Source organism: Centroberyx affinis, unplaced genomic scaffold, assembly GCF_046629955.1.
Source record: "Centroberyx affinis isolate AG114_WGS23_722 - 3 ecotype Tasmania unplaced genomic scaffold, CSIRO-AGI_Caff_v1 ptg000951l_1, whole genome shotgun sequence".
In the NCBI taxonomy this organism is placed as follows: Eukaryota; Metazoa; Chordata; class Actinopteri; order Beryciformes; family Berycidae; genus Centroberyx; species Centroberyx affinis.
Window position 1 is genome coordinate 21,725 of NW_027279525.1, and position 26,362 is coordinate 48,086.

General features: G+C 41.8%; 1 protein-coding gene across 3 annotated transcripts in view; it reads left to right on the forward strand.

Moving 5' to 3' along the window:
* The window catches only part of atp2a2b (ATPase sarcoplasmic/endoplasmic reticulum Ca2+ transporting 2b), a 40,165-nt gene that overhangs the window by 3,949 nt on the left and 9,854 nt on the right, over positions 1–26,362 (forward strand). For 2 of the 3 annotated variants that reach the window (XM_071522092.1, XM_071522093.1), the window contains 7 exons: positions 393–497; positions 5,186–5,324; positions 19,291–19,371; positions 20,326–20,411; positions 21,089–21,244; positions 21,468–21,609; positions 21,899–22,065. In XM_071522092.1, coding sequence (XP_071378193.1) covers positions 393–497; positions 5,186–5,324; positions 19,291–19,371; positions 20,326–20,411; positions 21,089–21,244; positions 21,468–21,609; positions 21,899–22,065 — 876 coding nt within the window. The remainder of the gene's footprint in view (positions 1–392; positions 498–5,185; positions 5,325–19,290; positions 19,372–20,325; positions 20,412–21,088; positions 21,245–21,467; positions 21,610–21,898; positions 22,066–26,362) is intronic. The other variant, XM_071522094.1, reaches the window with a different exon arrangement.

A 26,362-nucleotide genomic window follows, 5' to 3' on the forward strand; every position in this document is an offset into this window, starting at 1 on the left:
ATGGACAGGCATCTTAAAATAGTCTTTGACATTTCAACCTCCCATTTGCTCCATGCGTCATGATCATGATGACTTTAAATGGTTGGCTACATCAAATTGATATTATCTTATTACATAATGCAGTGGATTTTTAACTGTGGTTGTTAAAGCCGGTGCCTCCTAGTTCAGTAGCTAGAATGACAGGGTCCATGGAAATCGAGCAGCGCAGTTTCAAAGACGAGCCTGTAAAGCCAAGCCTAACTGTTAAAAGAACAGAAGATGAATACATATTGGGGTTGTTCTTTGGCTTGATCCCAGGACTTCACTGAGCCTTATATCTCACAAAGAAGTATTAATAGTTATTTCCAATGCTTTTGATTATTGTTAATTTCTTTTTTCTCTTTTGCGTGTAGGTGCTGGCCTGGTTTGAGGAGGGAGAGGAAACCGTCACAGCCTTTGTGGAGCCTTTTGTTATCCTACTTATTCTCATAGCAAATGCCATTGTAGGAGTCTGGCAGGTAAACACTCACTTCTTTCTAACCTCTACCTTGTTAATTTTGCTTATTAAGATTAACAGTGTTGAAAGATGGTTTTTACATGCATACTATCTTCAGGTAATATCAGGCTTTTTCTTGAAACAAATGTTTATATACTCCTTCCTGAATACTCAGCATAAACATTTTCCTTGCAAATGGAGACAAATGGTTAAATTTGCCAATTTAAAATTGACACCTGGCAGTGAAGCTACTCTCACAGCAGTGCAGTTTAGGTTATTTCTGGGTCAATCAAGTCATTGATGAATACTGGCTTATGATTGGACACTGAACTAGTTCCCCTGACGTAAATAGGCAGGGATTGGATGCAAGAAAGGGGGCTTGGGAGGAATCCCCATGACAACTTTGCCAGTGAAATGTTTGCCTGCCCTAGCAGATCCACAGACGTTATGAGAAGAGAAAATGAAGAGAAATGCCACAAACAAAAAGACGGCCAAAAATAGGTCCAAGCTTAGAACTGTGCCAATTTATTCTCTTCCACATTCTTTTTATGGTACAATGGGAATTGACTCTATCTTAATTATTTACTGGACAAATGAAATGACTGGATAATTGCTTTGTCATGGCTTACTGTGACTAAGTAGTAGGCTGTGTAATTTTCCAGCAATATAGGTCAGTGGAATAACCAGGAGTTGGACACGAGTGTTTACGTTGTCTTTAAAGTACTCAACACAACTGACTTGTGATTTACGTGCAAGTGCTCCATTAGATAGCTGTTTGTTAGGAGTGAAGCAAAGTCTTATCTAAATTCCATCTTGGACTTTGGCCTTTTCCATTTTAGTCTTTGTACTCTGAGGTTACAGCTTAGGTGATTTAGTACAGTTTATTTTCTTTTCTCTGTTAAACTGCTCGTCATAGAGCTACTTGGGAGACTCAGTCCAAATCTACTTAACAGACTTGGAGTAGCAGTAGATGGACAGCTGTATCAGGGCAGGTGTGTCACTTTGATGCTGAATGGCTAATGAGCTTTGGAGCTTAGGTACCTGACCCAGCCCTCCCCAGCTGTTCCTCATAACAGACTTATTCATCAATAACAGGGACAGAAACAACCTGAAGGAGCAGCTCAAGAATTTTTTTTTTTAGAGTTTTTTTTTTTTTTTTTTTTTTTTCCAGTTTCAGAGTTTGCACCTATTGTATGTCAGGAAATCTACGAGATGGTTTATGAAAATTGAGTCATGCAGAGGAAATAAAATCATGCAGAGGAAAGAAAAAATGGATAGAAAGGCTTATATTTTTAGATTTTATTATGAAAGAAGCAAGTTCTACATAGCATTCCCCATCCAGGCTAAGGATAGATCACATATCCCATTGGACCCTCAGGGCAGAGAGAGACCAATCTCATATATTCCTGTCTTCCTTTTCTCAGTCACAGTGGAACCTTTGCCTGCTCTACTTTCTCCTCCCTGGGTATATTTTGGTCTCCATTCATTAGCCTAGCTGGCCTGGGAAACCCTAACTTTCACCTTTTCACTGAGCAGGACTCCCCCAATGGTCCTTCAGGAGAAAAAGGGGAAAACAAATGCAATTTTCTGAAATCGTGTTGGTGTAGAGGTGTTTTCTATGCCTTTATGCTTCAGAGTGTCTGCCAAATCCTGGCTTGCCCTGAAGGTTTCAAGTGTCAGTTCCTTTGAGAAGTGTTATTGATTTGTCAGTGTACACCTTAATTATAGGCAGGCAGGAACAGTCTTGGAAACTAATTGCCATCTTTTCTGCCTGGCATCCTTTCCAATCATTTTCAGAACAATCTGGGAAGGAGCAGGTTACCCTGGAGTGGGTCATGATAGCTGGGCATAGTGACTCCTTACACCGGCCTTGTGGATGACAGTGTTAGATTTATGAGCCCAACGAAGCAGTTCAGTAAATAGTGTTGAACTGTCTCATAGCAACATATTTGGCTACAGCAGTAGCTGTGCAGAAGGATGGAGAGAGTAGTGATGGGGCTTCAGGAGGAGCTTACTTAAGTTTTACAATATTAAGGACTGCACTTAAAAGCCAGTTGGCTGGATAGACCCAGTACATTTATTGCAATGTCATTGTATTATGTCTCTACAAAAATAGATATTGTGAGTTGCATGCTTTACTGTGATTATGGGTACGGTGGTGATTTGGCTGGTACAAATCAGCAGCACTGAAATCGGCAGCATTGAAGTACCAATAATCCCAGTGAAAAATATCCTCAAGGGACATGGCTTCTAATTATTGGTTACCAACGAATGTGTGCTGCCTGAAAAGTTTTCACCAAAGTAGTATAAATAAGACTAAAAAACACAGGAAAAGAAGAAGAAAACAAGCACCCTGGTTTTCATAAGAGTTGGCATAGCAACCAATAAAGCTTAGTGGCGAATAATTATCGTGGTTGGAATCTTTTACAAATAAAATTTCTTGGCTGAGACTACTACAAGTGGGATATTCCAAGGGGGATAAATCTGCCACCCCATAGCTGAGTTTGATGGACATGTCTGTGTTTGTCTTGGAGACTTCATAGCTTTGGAGAACCCCTCTGTACCAGATCCTCATGGTAATATTTTGTCTTTGTGTCAGATATGGAACTGTCGATCCTTTGATGATCCTTTAGCATTTTGCTTGATTGTGGTTTGCTTTAGAGGTAAAGGGAAAGGAGTCGGCAAAGTTGTTGATTTTGGAATAAATATTTAGATTTGTGATAAAATGAATGTTAGGTTAACGCTTAACTTCATCAAGCTAATCAACAAATGATCAAGCTTTTTGTATAACTGAACTCAACGCATCCCTCAAGTAGCGCTGATCTTTTTGGGGGAATATTGCTGTGTTTAAATTGCTCCCAAGAGGGAGCCATTACTTTTTCACGTCTCTGGACCGGTTAAAAATACCTGCACAGAGGAAGTAACTGAATAAGGCAAAAGGAAATGCTTGAAGTGTAGTTGGGCATTGGGAAGGGATGAGAGAGGCATGTGATAAGATGTATGTACACATGGAACCCAACATGAAAAGGGACACCCAACTTTGAAGTAACAAAAGCACAATTTCAAAGGCAGCTACCCAGGCGAGACATATGAAGTTGAATCCCCATTAACACTGTGTGTCAGCTTTACAAGAGATCTGAAAATCACCACTTTTTAACTGAGGTTTTTAAAGCAACATGAGGCAGTTCAGGACTTGTACGACAGCATTTCCAGGAGAGTTTAAGCTTTTTTAAAGGCAAAGGGTGGCCCTACTACTCTAGGTATTTTATATTCATATATTGTTATATCTTTTCTGTGTGCTGTATGTAAGTCAAAGTAAATAAAGAAAATAATTTAAATGTGCATCCCTTATCAGAAATTATGTTTAACCGGTTTCTTGCTTGAGCCACACTTGTGCATTTGCTAATTATACATGTGTTCCCCCTTGCTTGTCCTGAACAAATTTCCAAATATGTGTGAAACAAGCGGGAAACCAATGAAACATGATTTCTGGTTAACATCTGCAGATGAAATAACTCCTCCCTGGGGATGGGGCTTGAAAGGTCATGGCTGGGGCTTTAGGTCTTGAGTAAGGCTATTTTTCTAACTATGGTTTTAAGTGTTTTTCTGCATGTGCAAGTGTTCCTAAGGGTAAATGTCTAATAAACCCCCACTGAAAAGGAATCCCCATCATTGTAATTCACACCAACCACATTCACAGCTCTAATTTTGTGAACAATCTTTCACACAGTTTACTTTGTCAGAGAAAGTGTCTCTAGTTGGTACAGTGCTTTGTTCTGTGAAATGCTTTACGGCTCTGCTGGATTGTCTTGTAAATTTTATGCTCACTCTAGGACCTGCTGAGGTTTGTGTAAATGGGGAGCTGTTCACTGGCAGGCTGTTTGCCATTGTTTATGCAAACAAAGCCTGTGTGGATGGTGTAGAGGTGGAGGAGGCTCTAGCTGCTGCCTCTTTCTTGATATAGGCCATCCAATTTTTTGTTTAAATTAGAATTGCCTTCTGAATTCAAGGCAACTGAAGGTTTTACAAGCCTTTGCTACCTTCCTCCAACCTTGTAACTCTCACCTTGCCTGGCAGCCATTTTTAATGCCTTTGTCTCCATGTTGCCATCCCTTCTAAAAGGACACGCTGTCCCAGGGTTGTGCCCTGTTCCTTCTGAGGACAATCAATCAGACTAGGAAAAGTCAGCTGTAATACAGTAAAGTACAAGTGGAGGATGATTGGGGTGGAAATGAAAAGGCAAAGGGAGGAGGAAAGAAAAATGCCATTTTGGTCTTATCTGATGGCACATTCAGATGTCATGCTGAGGGTAAAGAAAAGTCCCAGGGTAGAATGACCCTGACGTCTATTGTTTCGTCACATCTGACATGGAAACCATGTTACCAAGGGAAAAGCTTTTTCCCCGTCCATTTTCTCAGGGTTTTTCTTAGCCGTTTACAACATGCCCCAATGCAGAGGCATCCTTTTCAACTGTCTACTCTAAACCAATGGTCATGTGCACTTAGCCAACCTCTTTATTCCCCACAATGTATATGCAATGTTAACTCCATCAGTCTAGTTTGAATTACTCTGCTGTAACTGCAAGAGCATGTCAGTGTAGGCACTATGCGCTTTGTTTCTATTCTTCCTTTTCAGCCAGCCCTGCTTAAGGTTTAACATTTCTTTGGGATGTACTTGTTTTTAACCTTTTATCTTATTTCTACTGTTCAGGAGCGAAATGCAGAAAATGCCATTGAAGCACTTAAGGAGTACGAGCCAGAGATGGGGAAGGTGTACCGCCAGGATAGGAAGAGTGTCCAGAGGATCAAGGCCAGGGACATTGTGCCTGGGGACATCGTGGAGGTGGCTGGTAAGATGCCTGATTGAAAAATGTTAGGGGTGCCCTCAGACAATAAATTCAAACGTAGAAGTCCCATTCAGAAGAAGCTCAAAGGGAAGAAAACTCATACTTTTTAGACAACTGTCTGGACTCTTTACCTTCCTTGCCAGTTTCCTTGAACTTTCTATTTAAAACATGTAAAGGAGTTCAAAGCTTGCATGCTTCAGATAATATCCATACAGGTTTGCATTGATATAATTTTTTCTATTTAGATGGAAAAGTTTCTTGTTTAACACAGTGCCATCTAAGCCTATACCAAGCAGAGTTTTGGTTTGCTCCTGTTGGCTCCTTGAGGCTTTTCACAGGGCCTAGGGCTTCCTTAGCCCCGGGCTAACTTGTCTTTTAGCCCTGGGCTAAGAAACATTTCACACAGGCAAATTGCAGTGGATAACCCCGACTTTAGCCCCGGGCAGCTGACCCTGCTCTGGAGCAAGGTTATCTCCGACTTTCAGGGTTATCCCCAGAAAATCATTTAAAAACAGGGTTATCTGTTGGCTGTTAGGGTTAGAAGACTGTGTTGCTAAGCAATGCTTTGTGGCATTCCTGGGCTCAAGTGTTTTTATCATGGTTTATATTACCATGGAAGATTATACTATTGTGACAGCAGACAAAAGCAAAAAGAAGGAAGAAAAAAAAAGAAATGAAAATAAAACATCTTAAAGACACCTAACCTGGTTGCAGGCAGAGATGGAGTTATGTATGTACAGACATGTATGGACTGTATGGATTGCGTATGGATGGAAAAAACACGGGCGTCCTAGACTGGATGGGACCTGTTGCAATAAAAAAGTGTAATCAGAGACACAAACAACAGCATCTTGGAGGCTTGCCACTGGTTGAAAAGATAAATAAGCCTCTGTTTTCGTTTTAAAATCTATGCTCTCTGTTTCTCTCTCTAACCAATATCCTTTAATAGTTTTTACATAACGCCACAATAGCGGTAAAATAATTGTTACAAGTTGGCTGTGGAGGGGCACATAGCGGTAACCCAGTCGCATGCCATTCATGCAAACAGGTTGCATGTACCTTCAGATTTGTAAGCCCTGGGCTAAGAAGAATGCTGTGTGAATCATTAGCCCTAGGCTAAGAATTAGACATGGGTTAAATGTCTGTGTGTGGCGGTTCTCCGGTGGATCAACCAGTAGAGCGCGTACCATTATGGCTAAGTCCTTATCACAGCAGCATGGGTCGAATCGGCCCGTTCCTTTGCTGCATGTCAGCCCCTCTCCCTGCCCTGTCCTTTCTGTCTCTCTCCACTGTAACTATGTTGTCTAAATTCATGATAAGCAAATAGTAATTACAATCTCTCAAAAAATGATAACCGAAACAAAATTGGGGAATATGTTATTGAGACGTTATTGGACTACGTGTTATTCAACCAACTGATTTGGAAAAAAGATGGGGGGTCAGATGATCTTCTCATCTTTACCAACTGCATATGTTGACTCCGGTGAAGTGCTCTATTTTTGCTCTCTCTGTGTCCCTTTCCCTTCTCTCCTTTTTTTTCCTTTCTCTTAATTTTCTCTCACTGTCTCTCCCCATTCTCTTTCCCCATTATGTTTTGTCACTCATGTCTCATTCTGTAGTGGCTATCATAACAACTGGGAGTGCTAATGATCATCTGATTGGAATCGGGGAGACCTGGCCAGCTGTGCAAGATTTGGCGGTCCTGATTGAAACGTACATTACCGATTTGACAGTCAAAATCATGAAGATTGAATTGTCTGTTAGTGTTTTCTCCTCCCATGTCACACTGTACTATGACTGGCTCCGCTCCCTTTGTGAATGTGGCTATAGTTTTTGCTGTGACAGTAACAGTGAAAGTGACATTGTTGAATGGCGGTAGTGTTGGTGTTGAAAAACAAGATGACTTGACAATTCCTTAAAATGTTGAAGAACTTCTTAATTTTGGTTTGCTGGCAGAAGGGGTCCTAGCAAGGTTTAAGTCACATTCATTTTTTACAGTGATGGGAGAGAATTGTAGATTTTTAATAATTGTATTGTAGTGGACAGCAGACACCAGAAAATACCTTTCACTATAGACTAGTTGTAGACATATGATTGGATTAATATTTATGCATGTATTGAATATTTTTTACGTGCATTGTACATCCCTGCTCCAGTCTTTCTTTGTTTCAGTGCGGAAAAAATGACTTTAATAGTTTCTGTAAGCATGAGGTTAGGTGGCACAACAAGCTGAGGTTGTTGTGACTGAAGGACTCGAGCCAGGCCGGAGCTGTTGTCAAACACGCGGTCTGCCTGTTGCGTGGGACAGGTGCTTTCGGTAATAGACGCACTCAGAATGCACTGCTAACATTGGTCATCATTTCTGTAAACACAGTCATCAGCGGTTATCGTGATGTACTCTTTACACAGTTCCTACACACACACACACACACACAGCTGAACCCAGTGCCGCTCATCCCTCCTGTCTAATCTACAATAATGTCAGTACCAAGTGATCAGAATCAGAATCAGCTTTATTGGCCAAGTATGTACACATACAAGGAATTTGACTCCGGTTTTTCGTTGCTCTCAATGTACTAACACAGAATAAATATACAGCTAAAAACAAGGATCACAAGATGAACAGAGGTAAACCTAAACATTTAACTACTATGTACAGGACAATGGTGCAGAGTGCAAAGATGCTGGGATAAAAATGATCCAAGATGGCGCCACAGATGGCAGCCTCGGTACTGCGCTCCTGATTGAAGCCATTACGCCAGGCTAGGGGAGAGGGAGATGTGAATCAAGAGGGCTGCTAGATATAATATAGGCTATCTGTTGTCTGAGTGATGCTGATGGTGAGCAGGGATGCAGGACATCAGTTTATTTTGGACACACAGCTTTCTTGCTTTTTTGTGTTCCTGATAAAGTCCCTGAGTGAGATAGGTGTGGGTGAAAATGGGTAGGTCTAGTTTTTGATATAATAGGGTAAAGGTCTGACACAGAATTGGGAAATGAAACAAGAGTTCAGTGGCCCCAAATATCAGCAGAGAATTCCTGAATTACCCGCTGTGTTCCTGCGCATCTCCCCTTCTCTGGTAACCTCAACTTGAATTGGCCACATATGTTTTGCCTTTTGCGTCACTGCTCTTCACTCCTCTTATCCGTCTAGCCTCAGTGTTTTCTTTTTCTGAACTCTTTCTCCTTTTCACTCTTTCTTTCACTCTTTCCTTATTTCACTCTTTTCTTTCACGCTTTGTTTCCTTCTTTCACTCATTCTTTCTTTCACCCTGTCTTAATTATCCAGCTTCCCAGAAAAGACTTAGTTCTTCCCAAAGGCAAGGTCAGAAGAATAGGGTCACAAAACAGAGTTCTTAGTCTCTATTTATACCCATGTCGGAAGCTGAAAGAGGTCTTGGTCCATGCTGACTCGATGGCATCACTCAGTTCCTGCAGGCTCATTCATGCTGAGACCTTTGTGTTCCACCTCATCCCAAAGATTCTCCATAGGGTTGAGATCTTGGTCCTGTGTATGACACTGGAGTACACTAAAGTCTCTGACATGTTTCTGACACCATCTTGAGATGATTAAAGGCGTTTTTCACTCCGCAGTTGTCCAGTCTCGGTGACCACGTGCCCGCTGTAGCCTCATCTTCTTGTTCTCATCTGACAGACATTTATTTGCATACTTGTGGTCCGCATGTTAGACTTGCTATTCTCTTCTGACCCCTCTCATCACTGTCTTATTTTGCCATTTGTGATAAAGACACTGTAGATAATCCTAAGAGAGCAACTGTTTTTGTGATGCAGTTACATCTGGCACCAACTATCAAGCCCACTGGAACATTTCAGTTGAACAGTAACTGAACCTATTGAGCCTGTCTGCATGCTTTATATACTGAATCACAGCCACGTGATTCATTGTCTGCAGTACTGGCCACTGTATGCACATAAATAGTAGGGTTTAAGTTGCACAGATCTGTCACCAAATGAATTGAACAGAATCTAAAGGAGTTGCCATAGTAAATTAGGTTTACTCACCTGAAGAGCTATTTGCATGTGAGTGAGTTTGTGTGTGCTCGTGCATGCATGCAAATTCATGAGTGTGTATGCATAGGTGGAGAAACCCACCAATATACCAGCAGTGCAAAGTTGAAGCATGAAGAGGGTCGATGATGTATGAGTGTAATGCTAAGTTGTGAAGTGTCGTGTCGCAGCAGGCATCTGGTTTACGTCCTCAGAGTACTTTTAGATTTAGAGCTGTGATAATGTTGCCATCATAAGCTCAGATGCTCCTGCAGAGGTTGTCAAGTGGTTAGTGGAGCTCTGTGTGTTGTGTGTGTATTAATATGGGTCTGTGTGTGTCTGCCTCTGTGTTGATGATATGCATGTTTCATTCCTCTCCCTGTGTATACAGTGGGATTTAGCATGCCCCCCCACCACCACCACCACCACATGCGCATACCCTCCTCCCCTGTGAAGAGTGAGTCAGACCTAAGAACTGCTGTCTCAAACTCTCCTGAAGACACCCACCCTCCTCTCTCATAGGCTTACAAAGATGCTTTCATGAAGCATAATTTTCCCTAGACTGTTTGTTTACTTGTCGCAGCTCATGCTGTTTTTTGGCTGCGTTACTTGAACACTGTGTTTCGCTGCAGCCTATATCGACCACGTTTTGTTTTTGTCTGTCTTGCCGGTCAGAGTCCCAAGTGACACACCTGCCTCCTTTTGCATCAGTGGCAAGGTTCTCCTTTTGGTCATGGAGTCGCCAGTGGAATGGAAAAATATCCAGCTGGAGTTTTTCTGGGGAATGCTCTCTCAGAGAATTTTTTTTTGTCATGAGAGGTTGATTTGGTGGACATGGGCACATTCTGATGCTCTACTATATTGAATCTTAATTCTAAGGCCTGTTGTATGTAGCTGCCACACTGCCACTTTCTATAGGCAAAGGGTTTGTAGTAAGGGAGCATATGACACAGGCATCTGTTGTACTATTCAAATAAGACACTATCAGTCAAAACAGATTAATGTCAGAGTTCTTAGTTTTGGACTGTTCTATTATATACAGATACAGAGATGATAAACATAGCCAGTCTACCTGATCCTCACACAAGTGTTAGGTAATGAACTTAGAAATACACCAAGCAATTTTCTCATCATTCCCTTTTTCTCAACGCTTGCAGTTTCACAGCTGTATACTTAAAATGAGATCAGACAAATGAGACCATTCATGGATTCAGGTAGGCTACTCAGTTTTGAAGAAGGAAAAGAAACATAGGTACACATTACTGTTTAATCTATGGATCCTTGTTCCATACCTGTTTATTTTATGAGCTAAAGATAAGCTGACAGTCATTTGTGTATTTTGTGCACTGGTACTATAGAACCTATCTGATCTATCTTAGAACACACACTCCACTCCTTCATTTTATAGCTCTCTGCCCTTCTGTCTCTCTCATCTCTCTTGTTAGACACACACTCTCACTGTTTCTCTCTGTATTTACATTCACTCTCTGTCCCCCTCTGTCTCTCTCTCTGTCTCTCACTCTCTCTCCCTCTGTATTTACATTCAGTCTCTGTCTCCATCTGTCTCTCTCTCTGTCTCTCACTCTCTCTCCCTCCCTCCCCGACTAACACACACAGCTCTACAGCAAACAGAAAAACGTGATGCAGACTTCACTTGTCAGACGTTATGCAATTTAGCTAAACCAAACCAGCACACCCTCTCATCAACAAGCTCAACCAAACCAGCACACCCTCTCATCAAACACAGTGTTTCCCCTAGAATTTTTTTCAGGCCTGGTGGTAAGCACCGGAAAAACCCTAAACAGACGAGGCGTGCGGGATGGCATATTGGCGCGGTCGGCTTCGGTCAGATGGCGCAGCAGGCGGTCTGCAATTTATATTTTCATTCGAATTTTTGTTCGCTCGGTATATTCAAGACTTAAAACAAAGTGATCACAAGGAGAAGATGACTTAATAAGCTGCATTTATTGCATAAAAATAAGCTGTGTAACCTATGACCTTTGCAAAACATTAGCACATCATGAACACAGTGTGCATGATTAATTGCTGCATTTTATCTTCCTTGGCTTGGAGGAAAATTTCACCTTGGCATCATGATATGGAAATTTTGCCACAGGAGGCCCATTTATTGTAATCTTCATGCAGGCCCGCAAGTGCTCTCTTTGCAGCCTGTCAAGAGTCAAAACCTCCCACAATGGACCCATGAAATTATTAAACATGTCATGAACCCAGGAAAACCTGTGTAACAATTGAAACCAGCACCCATAGACAAAATGAATATTCTTTAAACAAAATCACCACACACACACACAAGAGTCTGATATTGCCCACCATTTGTATTAGAATATTCTTTAGTTCAAGACAGTTAAAGAAAAGAGTAAAGAAAAACAAAACTCCAGAATTTCCTTATGACCAAAAATAAAATAGATGCAGGTTCCTTTAGAATACAAAAATAAATCTTCACAAGAAATCCCCAAAATAATTCCACTTCCCAAAATAAACCATCTTTGATGAAAACTCCGGCCAAACCAGCGTTACCTCAAGTCTAAGTCACGTCACATTATTCAGCCAGCACAGTGTTGAGAGGCCGGTGCAGCTGAGAAGACGGTGTTTTAGTGGCGATGCGGATGGCATGTAATCCCGTTTTTCACAACACTGAAACAAGCTGTTTTTTGATAACTTTACTGTTTAGCTGTAGACCATTGATTGGCGCATACACAGCCAATGCATTGAGTTCTCCGAGGGGAATGAAGCGACTTTGATGGTGCGCATGCGCAAGGAAGTGAGGCACTATCAAGAATATTCACAAATAAGCACAACTGACGATGCGGTATCAGTAAGGTATATTGAAAAATTTGGCTAATACTTTAAACTTTTTTTTGCCCAAAAAGTAGCTGCCGGTACAATTTGAGAACTCTAATCAGTGGCCTAGACTGGTGCTTAAGTGAATTCAAAGAAGTAGTTGGCCTCAGGACAGATGTCATAGTGACAGGTGGAAGAGAGAAAAGAGAGTGAGACAAGGGTACAACCTGCATCGATCTAAGACATTTACCAACATTTTTGTTCAATTAGTGCACCTTTTCCGTCCCATACACAATGTCCTCAAAGGTTATGGTTTATAAATAATGCACGTTTGTGTTAGTGTGTTAGTACATTGTACTTTACACTTTGCCACAGTACCCTGCCTCAGTTTTTCCTGCCACTATTGAATAGACAGGATGGGCCACCCAGCTTATTGAGCTGCACCCCACCTTAAAGAATTTCATTTGCAGGACATCACAGGGCCCGGCAGTGTTTTCTCAAAGCTCCCAGCCAGTAAGTATTGATAGTGGCCTGATGGCCAGTAAACAAAAATTATATTTTGTCGTTGGTTTTTGAAATTATATGACAGAATGACATCAGGAAACACTTTCCTCTTCGTGATCAAGCATGTAGCATGCCGACAACCGTTTGCACAACATACTAACATTAACAATGCATCATTCTGTGAGCATGTTTACAATGGCTCCATACATACATAGAACAGCAAAGGGTGAAGTGAGAGTTCATTGGAATTCTGTCAAGTCTTATGTAACAAAATTGTCTCGCATATAGATTTTATGATTGTGTATTTTAAGACAGAAATTACTTCTTTTTTGAACCCAAGGTATCGATTATGCATAATATTAGTGTCATATAAAGCTGATTTATATGGAACTTTTCAGTGAACTGTAATAGTTATCAATGATGAACATGCACTCAGCCTATCAAATGCACATATTTAAAGCTAATAGTGTCCTGCTATCATGAATAGCAGTCTTTACTCATGATTTTCCTAGCGAGGCACCTCTGTTTAAGAGACAGAAGTTGGATAGATGTACAGGGTTTGACCCACAGCAGTGCCCAAAGCTCTTTAACAATACTCATCACAATCATAACAGCAGTGTCGTCATTATTCAGTTGTTTTCGCTCTGTCTGAATTACAGTTTAGACTTGTCTGAAAGCGGCAGCCTCAGAACATACTGATACACCAACAGGTCAGTTGTGTCAGTGTTCAGGCCGGTAACTTTGAAAAACCTTTGGCCCAGATTGCCAGTGGAAAATTGACCTGTTTGTCAACCCCTGATTTGTATTGCTGTTATTATAGAGTTTAAATGTTGCATGGTCCACATGCTGTCTCAGAGACCCCTCCACCTTAACATTGAAAAAAATTGGGGGGGAAACATCATCCTATCTCAGAGCCTCCGTCAGACTTTGACCTCAGAGTCAGTTTGATGACAGGTAGAATAAGTAGCAAGGAAAGTGGAGCTGTGAGCGCTGCTTAGTGACCCTCAGGGGCGCTATAAACACTTCAGTGGTGGTGAACTATTTGATATAAAGTGGAATGATACTGTCTGCACCAAGGGCCAGAAACCCTAGAGAGCATTCAGAAATTTCTTTAAACCATTGGATAGATTTTACAATAATTGACTTGGTTCTTGGTATTAATTCAAACAATCGTATGGTTTCATCAGGCGGGTTTTAGTTGCATTATTGTAGCTCTCTAGCATGGGATTGTATTGCTTCACTTGAGTTGCATCATCACTTGCATTGTGTAGAAAGTGATGATAAGGTATCTTAGATTAATGCGTTTCTGTTTTTTCAAAGCTACATGGAATGAAATTCATTTAACCTTTTGAGGGTGAGGAGAAACACTGCAGTGTAGGAAAACAATTTTCTGCTAGGGAGATAACACATCAAACATGATGGAGTATTTTTTTCAGCATGTAATGTGAGAGAATGTTTTTAATTTTATGGTCTCTCAGTCCCAACACTGTGCACTGAATGTGCTTAACTTCATGTGACAGCCTTTACAAGAAGCTCACACTGAAAAATCCTGTACCTTATCTCCTCCTGCTTGCAAGTAAATAACTTTGACTGGATATATTCTACCACTATATATTTTTACCAGATAGCTGAGCAGCTACAATTTACAGACTCTTCCTCCTCCACATCCCCCGCAGGATGTATAAACTCATTTAGTTCACCTAGAAATGTGAAAATGACTGGAGAGTGGGTGGAATGTCAGTGACTACTGTCACCAAGTTTTGTTATGGGTCAACATTGCTTCTCCATAGTTAAGTCCCCTTTATGAATTAGGCAGATTGCAGTATTGACATCATATTTATTATGTAATCATTGCATTATTTATTTATTTTACGTATCATGAGTTATCATCAGTATTATCCACTGTATTTCCCCAATAGTTACAAGTATTTCTGTTGCAAGCCTATTAATCTACAATATAGCCTACTGTTAAAAACTTTAAAGGAAAAAAAATAATCTAATCAATAAATTGAAATCGATAAAATCCAAACAATTCCCAAACCCATTGGTTTCCCCTAGAGCACTAAATGAGCAGCTCATGAAGTCAGGGACGGCCTCCAGGCACTGTGAAGTTGTTTGCTAGAGCCAAGGATGTCATTTTTAAGTTTTAGATAAATTGCACTTTGTTTTTGGCACATCACCATTTCATTGGTAGGTTTCTTATTTTCCCTGGTTTTCTCTCATTACACACTCATTTTCTGACTTAATTTTGTACTCCCTCAGTCACTCACTGTCCCTCAGTTGAGCCATTCACACTGAGCCACTGTTTGGTCTCAGAAACAAGAGTTTGTGAGATTTCAGAAAACATAGAGCTTTTATCTCCTGCCAGCTCTCTAGTAAGGCAGCAGTGACCATCCTCTGCTCTCTCACTCCTTACACATTCAATGCAACCCCCCCCCCCTCTCACTCTCTCTCTCTCACTCTCTCACTCTCTCACTCTCTCACTCTCTCTCTCTCTCTCTCTCCTTCCTTTGTTTTAGCTTGCAGCTCCTTGCTGGGCAAGAGTTACTTACTCTGTTGCCACAGTGATGGCCTTGACCCTTGTAGCAACAACATCCTGTGCATAAAGAATCAAATAAACAAGCATGGCCTTTCTTTCTCACTTGCCTTCTCTCCCTCTGGTTCACTCTTGCTGGATGTATGTAGCCCGGTTGTGTAATGTGTGTGAGACTGACCACTTCAACCCCTCCTGGCTTGTGGCTTTATCTTCACCACAGTATGAGGGCAAATGTTCACTGTTCATTTCGTTGTGTCCTAGGGGAGGAGACTGCAAGACAGGATGTAACGTTTAGAAAGGGTACAGATTCAATCCGATAAATAATTTGTGCTCCAGATGGCCACTCTTTCCTCTCTTCTGTTTAAAGAGTGTAGGATAGTCTGTCTTTTGTCCTAACCCAAGCCATCCGTCTCTGCCTATCTTCTGCTGCCTGTCTTCTCCTCTTGTCCTTGTTTCTCACTCTTTTTTCCTCCGCCTCTCAATCACATCTTTTCTCAGACGTCTTCCTCCATTTATTTATTTATTTATTTGTTTGTTTGTTTGTTTTTTAAAACCCAGTTCACCCAGTTTTTCACATTAAAAGCATAAGGGATTGTTCCACTACACACAGATGATATGGAGTACACAGTGTGTTTGTGTAAGCTGTGTTTTGGTTCTGTGATCTTTCCATTCATGAGAACAGTGGGAGAGTCCCTTGAGGACTGGAGGACTGCTTGAAAGGACCCAGGGGGGTGTAAGCCTACGTGCTAGCTCACCAGGGAGTCCCTGGGAGAGAAAATAAACATCTCCCCTTAGGCCTCTGAAGTTTCATTGGACCCCCCCATGTAGAATAGATGGGTGCTGTGTAGGACTATCTGTACTTTTGCCCGGGTCCTAACTTTAACATGCAGTGTGTGCTGCTTCATGTTGTGATGCTCAAGCTTTGTTATAGAGGTCAAGTTGTCTTCTGCAATTTGCATTTCATGAGATTCATCACAAAGTAATAGAGTTGAGACTTGTACGATGAATTAGGCAGATGTTGGCAATGAAGTGGATATTGGGTGGGGTGGGGATTCATATCCTGGTTAGGTAAGGGGGTGTGGGGGGGGTGGGGAAACAGACCCTGGATAGGGTGCGTAAAGGGTACGGCTTGGCCTTTACAAGCTGATGGAGAGTTATCGCTCAAGTGTACGCAGCCTGACATTTGTCCCTCACTCAAGGGAACGGATAACAAAGATAAAATCCTTTGTTCACAAGGGAGAAGAAAAGGTCCTTATCCTGGAGGCTGTTCAATCTTTCCCAGAAAGATGACGGAGAGCTAAAAAGAGCATGTTTGATGGAAAAGAAGATAATGTCACTATGAGCTCAAACAGCTGCATATATTGAGTAACTGCAGCATACTGCTCTAGGTAATTGCAAAATAAATGTTTTCTTTGCCTGCAAAATAGTGGTTTGTAGCAACAGTACAAGTTTCACAGGAACTGACAACAGCACTGTGTTATTGCATTGTAAAATAGGCCGATAGCGTTAATCTCACTCCTCTTCACTTTTAATAGGCTGATGGCAGGCCTTTCTCTACAGTGGAAAGAGACAGTGAGGGCTATCAAAGCCAGAGCAGCATCAAAGGTGGAGTTGTGTGACAGCAGTATCACTAATGACCACCTACTTTACTGCGATAGGGAACGTCTGTATCTATTGAGTTATTCTTGGCTGATGCTGGATTCCCGTCTTTGAAACCTAATAGGTTCTTTATCCACAGGAGAAGCGGGTTTGTCATGACAATAAACACGATTTGCCAGTGGAAATGAAGATTCACAACATACCTAAGTTTGTTTTTGATCAGGAAATAAATTGAAAGGCCTTTCTTTGCTACAAAATGAAGCTGTAGGCAGGTTTTATTTGAGACTTCTTATTGCCACCCTGCTCTCATTGTCGGTGAAAGTAGGTTGGTCTACTCTCTGTGACCCTCTTTACCAACCCTAGGTGCATACTGGGAATATATTCCACTATTACTTGAGGGTTAGAGTTTTTCTATTCACAGTGGCTTTTTATAGGTTGATTCCCATCGGGCTTTGAATCTTTAATATGTCCGGACCGGTGACTTTTCTCTTTTTCTGTTCTTCCTCTCTCTTTCTTTGTGTCCTGCCTCATCCTTGTTCATCTTCTTAATTGTCTCCTGTCTGTTAAGGCTGAAATATTTTGAAGGCAGGCAGGTGATGATAAAGTGGTTTTGACAGCCTCTAGTCAAGTAGAGGACCAAATTTGGTATTGCAGCTGGTACAGTCCAGGAGCATTATCACTTAACATGAACTCTGCCTATCAGCATTACCACGTGTTACTTACTGTAATAACATTGAACTGTATTATTGGTATAGTTTAGATGTAAGGAAGTTGTGAAGCAGTGCAGTGATTGGTAGTGGTTTTGATTACCCATTTCTCAAGTGGAATTTCCTCACTTCGGCCTCTGCACTAATGGCTGCAAGCCATTATAATTATAAACTCATGAGAATGGCGGGAATGAATGAACAGTGATTACGACAAGGACGCATACTCTGTTTCCAATCCATGTGACGTGGTGGGGATTCTCCTGCCTTGAAACTGAAGTTTTTAACACCACCACCCCCCACACAATCCGGCAGCTCATGTTGTACAACTGATCAAAATAGTTTTCCCATTTTTGGACTTGCGTTTCGCAGGTCTCATCTAATCCCTCTTCCCCTTCTCTCTGCTCCTCCTTCCCCCCTCTTCCTCTCCACTCAGAAGGGCACTGCAGAGGCCTAAGGGTTGGTTTACATGTCTGTCACCACTCTCCCCTCTCCACAGAGGGATCTCTTCAGAGCCTCCGGTTCATTGCTTTATATTGCTTTTACCTTCACCCTTTCAAGCTGTGTGACGTCTGCTGCTGTAAGCTGAAAGTAATATTTCACTTTGGCACAAGATTTGCATTTTCCATTGCGTCTTCCTCTATAGCAGTTCATGAAAAGTCAGCCACCAAATTTGGCTGCTCTGGGGACCCACAGTTGGCCAATTTCTTCATATAATTTCTAAAACAATTTTGAGACTTAAATTCACTCGTAAGACTGTAAATAAGGGGATAATATTTTTTTGATTCCTGTTGTTGAGATTTTGTTTCTGTTTCCCGTCCTGTCCCATAGTGGTATACATAATGAAAACTGAAAAGGTAAAATATAATCTGAAAGCAGAGCTAGGCCTAGCTCTAAAATGTTTTTTCCAATCAAGCTTCTCAGCTGAAAGCTTGTTATCAGTTATTTTTATCATCCTAGACTGGCCGCAAACTGCATGTGAAAGGAAGCCTACAGTTTGATACCCTCTCTAATAAAGCTAATAAATGTCAGTGGCTTTAATAGGCCTTCGTGCTTTTCCGTTTTCTGCACAGCAAGACTTGTTTGGAAATTTGGGAGATATTTACATTGTACATTTGTTTTACTGGGCATTACTAAAGCCTTCTTAGTAAGTGGAAAGAATGAGCAGCAATCTATTTCCGTCCTGTGCAGGAGCTGAGTGGAACATTAATAATTTTTTGATGCATGGCTCGTGTTCAGCTTCTCTCCAACAAATACGTTGAGTCTGATTATTTTATTACTCTGAAGAAGCATGAGTTGGATTAACATTGCAAATGTTTCTGGTTGCAAGTGGTAAGGGTGGGTGTGGTGATTTCTTGCGCATGCCTTATCTTACAGTGTTTACTCATTTCGTGATAGGATGCTACAATTTTGAGAACTGTATTTCTTTGACACAGATCTGACATTTAACAGAGGGGTGGGAGGGGTTAATGTGTTTTTGTTGTGTATTTTATCATTTGTATTTTATGTTATATTATGCTTGAGGTCCTTGTTAATTTTGTTCTATTATGAGCACACTGAGACAAATTCCTAACAACTAGCTTAAGTTGGTATAGCAATAACGTATTGAATCTTGAATATTTACATGCCTGCATATCTCACCAAATTTGAGTATTACCACTTTTACCCATAGTCACTTGTGTTTGTAAATCTTCATGGTAAGTCTAACCAGTTGTAGAAGGTATTCACCCATCTGTAGTCTGTTCAATTTCCAGACTTATTTCAGTGTTCAAAAGGTACTTAAGTGTCTCCTCCGTTGTGCTGTTTTTGTCCACAGTTGGTGATAAAGTGCCTGCAGACATCCGGTTGTCCTCTATCAAGTCAACCACACTAAGGGTAGACCAATCTATTCTTACAGGTAAAGCCAAATTCTGGTTTGTTTAGAGCCTGTTTGTCTGCCTGTGTTTGCCTGTGTCCATGTTTCTGTCTTTTCCGTCTGTGTCCATTATACCTGATTCTATATTTTGTATGTTTATGCAATACCTTCCTTACACACATTACATTATACATTTCTACATTTACAGAGACATATTACTCTTACATTGTTTCTCAACCGCCTGTGTTTGCATCGTGCCAATTAATAGCTCTGGGGCCGACTTGCCTCTTTTGATCGACCCTGACACTGTAGGATGAGAATAAGCAGATAATTTCCCTGGCTCTGTTTGATGCACAGTCCCTCATTATGTGCAGTAGTCATTACTGTTCAGTCAATACAAAAACAAAAAGAACAGAGGGTGAGATGGATGGAAGGAGAGATGGATGGATGGATGGATAATTAGACAGAGAGGTAGATTTAGGGATAGAAGATTAGGAGGGAGAGAGTTTTCAAAAGGTGGATAATGCAGAGAGAAGTGGTTTATGTGAATCTAGTCCTTAAATCTCTTGTCTTGCTCCACTGCCTTAATTGGTAGCAAATTCCAGGGGATATTTTAGTGTTTCAGCTGTTTTTCTCCTCTCTTCTCTTCCCCATTCATGGCCATACAGTCTGTCAAAGACTGCCTGCCTTACTCCATCAGACCAATGGAGACCTCTCACAGCTGATTACACACACACACACACACACACACACACACACACACACACACTCAGTGCAGGCACACCATCGGCCATGGGGTTTGAAAGTCAGCGGCGGTGCAGTATTTGGTAATTGGCAGGCTTGCTCGATCAGCTGCAAAGACTTTTTCACACACATCTGCCCTAAGTGTCAACCAACCATCACCACTACCACTCTTGTGTAAAGACAGAGTAAGGACGCCTCTCCTACTGTTTCCCTCTCTCATATGTTATCTTTTTTTCTTTCTTATTCCTGCAGGAGAGTCGGTCTCTGTGATCAAACACACTGACCCCGTGCCTGACCCCCGTGCCGTCAACCAGGACAAGAAGAACATGCTCTTCTCTGTGAGTGACTCAGAGGACCATTTGAGGCGATTCAATATTATTCTTCCCTTGTTATCCCTGCCTCTTCTCATTGTTTCTGAGTGTCTGACTGTAAAGGCCACAGTGTTCGGCTATGTCACCCTCTTCTTAATGTCTCTTCCTCTGTCATCCCACTTCTCTTCCCATCCCCTTTTCTATTTTAGAGTCATACCGGCTTTTAATATTTATCTCCTCCCCTCCTCTCTCTCCAGCATGCAATAAAACATGCAATAAAAGTGCATACCTTTGTGAAGGGTATACAAAAATTGGAGACACTTTTCTACAGCTGAAAATATCCTCAGCATTCTGTTATCAATTTGGTAATTTAATTTGTTGCAAGTGCATTTGTGCTCATTTTGATTACAGAAGATATTACATCTTCTGTGCCACTAGTCTTCCAGCCTACCAGCCGAATATGGGAAATGAGATTTTAACAGTGACAGTGAATGTTAATGCTGTGTCTGTTTCCATTGTTTCCTAAATTTGTTTAGAAATGATTCAGGTGATGTGTTGCCCCTTATTGCATGTTGATTCTCCTCTCTGTGTGTTCTTGACACATCCCTGAAAATAGCTGCTTAAGTAGATTTACCCCTATATCCAGAAGCTTAATGCATAGATGTCCTGTATTCTACCGTCTGCCCTCCACTTCTGTACCACAGGGCACCAACATTGCAGCTGGCAAGGCTGTTGGTGTGGTGGTGGCCACAGGCGTCAACACAGAGATTGGCAAGATCCGAGATGAGATGGCAGCAACAGAGCAGGAGCGCACACCGCTGCAGCAGAAGCTGGATGAGTTTGGAGAACAACTATCCAAGGTGACTTTTTTTTTTGACTGTGCTGCCATGAAAATGCAGTTTCCCCTTAGGTATGAATGAATTTTAATCTATCTAAAGTGACATTATACTCTGTTATAAATGAAAATAGCTGACAGGCAAGAAAAGCAGGGGACAAATGTATGACAAAGTGCTTTAAATGTTGATTTCAATTATCATTACTTGATTGCTATTAATATTATAATAAAATGTTATTTAATTCAAGGTTATTTCACTGATCTGCATCGCTGTGTGGATCATCAACATTGGCCATTTCAATGATCCTGTCCACGGAGGCTCCTGGATCCGCGGGGCTGTCTACTACTTCAAGATCGCAGTGGCTCTGGCAGTAGCTGCTATCCCTGAGGGTAAGCTGGAGAGCTATACAAGTGTAGCCACATGCTTTACATTTTTGCTGCTCTAATGCATTCGAACCCCAAGAAAAGTTGGTTGAAAAATCCTGCAGTATTGACTTTCTCATCGTAAGGATATTTCAAGATAGATATAGGGACTTCTACAAAGGATAGTAATTTTGTCAGTGGAGTTCATTATTATAGATGGAAAAGTGGGGATTGTTGCTGGCCGTTTCTTTTCACCATCTTTCTCCTTCTCCCCCTATCTATCTTTCAATCCCTCTTTTCCTCGGTTTCTCTACAGGTCTGCCTGCAGTCATCACCACCTGCCTGGCCTTGGGAACGCGCCGCATGGCCAAGAAGAATGCCATCGTCCGCAGTTTGCCCTCTGTGGAGACTCTTGGTTGCACCTCTGTCATCTGCTCTGATAAGACCGGCACGCTGACCACCAATCAGATGTCTGTGTGCAGGGTGAGAGAAGAATGGATGGTGTGGGAGGGATGCATAGGTGGCGGGAAGGAGGAAACCTTAGACCTCTATCATCAGCATCTGGGACAGAGATGGATAGTGGAATGTTTCATGGACTTCATGTTTTTATGTAAAAGTCCTACATAGAAGAGAAGTATCTCTTTGAGTGGTTGGGTTTATGAGGTGGCCAAATTAGATAAGCCTAGATATCTAGAACAGCTCGTGCAGCATAATCAAAGTGTTTTGTAATAAAACGATTATCTCCATTATCTCCCATATCACAGCATGACAGCATATTGAGCTCATTTAACCTAAAAAGTGTGTTTTTGTCTTTGTTAGCTCATTATCTAGCCAGCAAACAAATTTTTCATAGTAACTGTTAACATACAGCTGCTAGCCACAATGTTAGCTATTGGGCATATCAGATTGGTTTAAGTGATTAGCTGACCAGATACTATGGTTGCAAAATCAATCGCATGTATCAATGAAGAAATGGTCAGTTCCCAAACAAAAATAGCACAGAAATTAACCATTTCTTTTTTTATGCTGTTCAGACGGAGATGTAGTCCTAAGTTTTGAAATACTGATCCCAGATGTTGTTGCCAAGAGCTGAGGACTTCCAGTGTGGCTGCTGGAGCGTCTGTTACATCTGAAAGCCTTCAGGGATTTTATCAGCGTGTTTGAGGGGTGATGTGTGGGCTAAAATCAGCATTCGTTTTCATCACATTCAGTGATGTCGCCTATGTATTCACTGTTTCGACACTGACTGTTAATGACCACCTCCTCTACAGTGAATAATTTCTCACCTTGGTCAGTGAGTTATTCGAGACACGAGTGCTCCGTCAAAACATAGGCACAGTAGTCCAGGGTCATTAGAAGGTGACAGCTCCCTCGTCATAATTCGCTCCAGTATGGAGGCGCTGCCAATACGTATGCAAATTTCCAGCTGCTCATTGCAAAATGCCCAACAAAAAATAGCCTTGGTTCACTCACGCACACACACAAACGCGCGCTCTCTCACTCACACACATGGACTCGGTGGCCACTTTGTTGGATACTCCTCTCCATTTATGCAAATGGCTCACTCCTCCAGATAGTGATTCACATGTAAATAAAGCAGAAATATAAAGCATGCAGACGGGGTTGAAGGGTTCAGTTACTGTTCGACTAAACAACAGGACGAGCAAGACGTGTGATTCATGCCACTGTGAACATGGTATGATCGTCAGACACACCGGTTCCGCCATCTCAGGAACAGCTGACCTCCTGGGATTTTTACATACGACTGTCTAAAATTTACAGAGAATGGTGCAATAAACAAAATGTGGGAACGTTTCTGGCACCTTGTTGAATCCATCCCTCGAGGAATTAAGGCTGTTTTGAAGGCAAAATGGGGGTCTTACCCGGTACTAGCTAGGTGTACCTAATAAAGTGGTCACTGAGTTTATACTGCTCTCTTCTACAGGACAAGTTTACAACACACTCCCTAACTCTGGCACAGTTGTTTTCAGGCAACAGTCCTATCCTAGCTTTGAAAAACTCATCCAGTTGAGACTGTGTTTAACAGAATTAGTCCATCTTGATGAATACTAGTTTAAATTGCTGCCAGCAAAGTATGATAAATGAGCACTCGGTGACAGAGGTTTGGGTAACGCAGTCAAGGTGTCTCACTGGACAAGATGGTTTAAAAAGTAAATTTCTGAAATGGCATCCGAAGTAAGTGAAATTAGCGTGCGTTGTGTACCTCGGAATCGGCTTGTATCGAGGGAAAATGGTAAACTGAAGTGGCGCAGGACAATATTTAAACAGGGGAGTATCCCCTAATCAAGCTGCGGATCTGACGGTGTTTAGTGTGAGTGATCCATCTCTTAAATGCTATACCTGGAAAGAGCAACTGCTGGCTACTTCCCTGCCATCTGAGAACAATCTGTTTGGGTGTAAACTTTTCGCTGAGCAATAAAGCAAGCCTGACAGCCTTTTGCTGACAGTAGGGATTTATTCCCTGAGTGCCGTTGACGTTGAATGGCTAATAACGGATAATGCAGGATTTATTTGTACACCGACACGGTTATTATGAGATTAGAAAGTACAGGCGGTAAAAGTCTCCTGTTTTTGAATCGATTATGTATATGTCATCATGTTGGATTGATGAAATTCATTCATCAGCCTAGCCACTGCATACAATTGTTGAACATATATATTTCTCTTCTTGTGCCTCTGAGCATGAATAACCTGCATGAACTGTGTTTTAGTGTCCGACAGTATGTACCATCCCCCCCCCCCCTCATTTTGCTTCCCAGCTCCTTCTTTCCCCTCAGGCTCTTGCTTTTTTTCACATCACGCCTTTATAGTAATTTCCCCTTCCTCTATCCCTCCATCTTTTTCAATGCCTCACCTCAGCCCTTCATTCTCTTCTTTGTCTTCCACTTCCCTCTGCCTTTCTTCCCTCCCCACTCCACTCTCCTCCCCCTTTCTTGTTGAGGCAGCATGCTGATCAGTATGCAGTAGTTAGTCACTTGCAGCAGAACCAGCAGTAGAGTTGCATAACTGACCTTGGTTAGAGATTTTCTTTCTCATACTTCCTCTCTCTCTCTTTTTCTCTCCTTCCCTTGCTCATCGCACATAATTTTCTCTAAGTCAAAGTTACATTCAGCCCACATCACAGGGCATTAAAAGGACTCATGCCTGATACAGTAGGATGCTGTTCGCAGTTACTTGATATTTAGTGACGCAGAGTCCAGTGCTTTGACCCGTCTGCAGCATCCAAGCTTCCCCTGTCCGAATAGGGTAGTACTAAAATTAGGTGTCCCGAGCGGCGGAATGTTTTTCTTGAATTCCTGATTCGCTCTTGTGTGTTGGGGAGGACGTTCCTGACATCACTGCTCTTTGTAGGCTGGCCGCTGCCTGGGGGGAGTGCAGCAATTACAATTACAATTTCACATTTGGCAGACGCTTTTATCCAAAGCGACTTACACATGAGATTTGCATACAACACAAGCAAGTATCTAGAGCAAGAATACCGGCTCATCATTTTATTCAGATATTTCTCTCTCCATCCCCCTTCTATCCCTCTATCCTGCCCCTCTCTATTTTGGAAAGCCTGGGGAGATAAGTGTGTGTTATGTCTGTCTGTCTGTCTGTGTGTATGAGTGAATGCATCTTTGTCCTCCTCCTCCTCCTGCCTCTCCTCCTTCGAATTGTGTGGGCTTCCATCCCATTCATTTCCATTATGACTGACAGCCCTGTGTTTATCCCAACCCAGATAAATGTCCTTTTATCATCCTCAGTGCTACAGGATGAGCCAAATTTACTTCTCTCCACCTGTGTTTTACAAAATTAATAGCCTCATCTATTTGAATAACAAAACATTAATTCAGTGTGGATAGCATATTTTTTATGGGGTTTCTTATGGCATAAAGGCATATGCACTTCAAATTAGACAATCCAAAAATGCAAAAGGCATATTTTTAATGAACCTTGTCCAGACTTTGAATAAACCAGACAGGTTATTCTCTAAAATGACCTCCTTAACAGAAGGGTTTAGATACTCAAGGTTATGCTGTATCCGCTTTAGAGGCAGTCACTTTTATCCAGAGCATATTCATGTACTGTGAGTGCATACAGGGGAATTCTGTGTCTGCCTTGCTGCAGGATGACATTTATTGAGCCTCCCCACCAGACTAGTCGGTGTCTGTTCTGGCTCAGCATCACTGATTTCATTATTGTACCCTGTTCAGTGTTCAGATGAACTCGTCATGCCGAGGCTTCTGCTTTGGTTGCTAGTAGTATGCTGCCACCCGCTGGATGCAGTGTGCAACAGCTGGCCAGCTTTTCCCAGTCTACCTTTTGTGCTCAGATGAAGAATATATATAATTGAGAAAGGGTATAGAGAATTTAAACCAGAGTGGTCAGAAACTTTGTCATAACTTTGTCATAACATGCATAAGGCAAGAAGCAAGTGGTGTGTTGTGTAAAGCTGGTTTATAGTTCGGCCTCGAAGTGTCGCCAGTGCTACACCGTAGGCCGCAGAAGCTACCGCCATAGCTTACGTGCACCTCTCAAAAAATGTAACTGCATAGGGCGATGTAAGACAGCAAGAACTGTGATTGGTCTGCTAAGCCGCTTCGCTTTTTTTCCGTGCTTTGTTAGCAGAACGGAAAGTAATAAAAACTTGACACTGCCATCTAGCGTTCTATGCTGAGGTCTGTGCGCAGAATCACTAACACAGAACTATAAAATGCTTGCACCGCCGTAGACACTGAAAGCAAGTTACGGTGTCACTTAGATGCAGAAGTATATT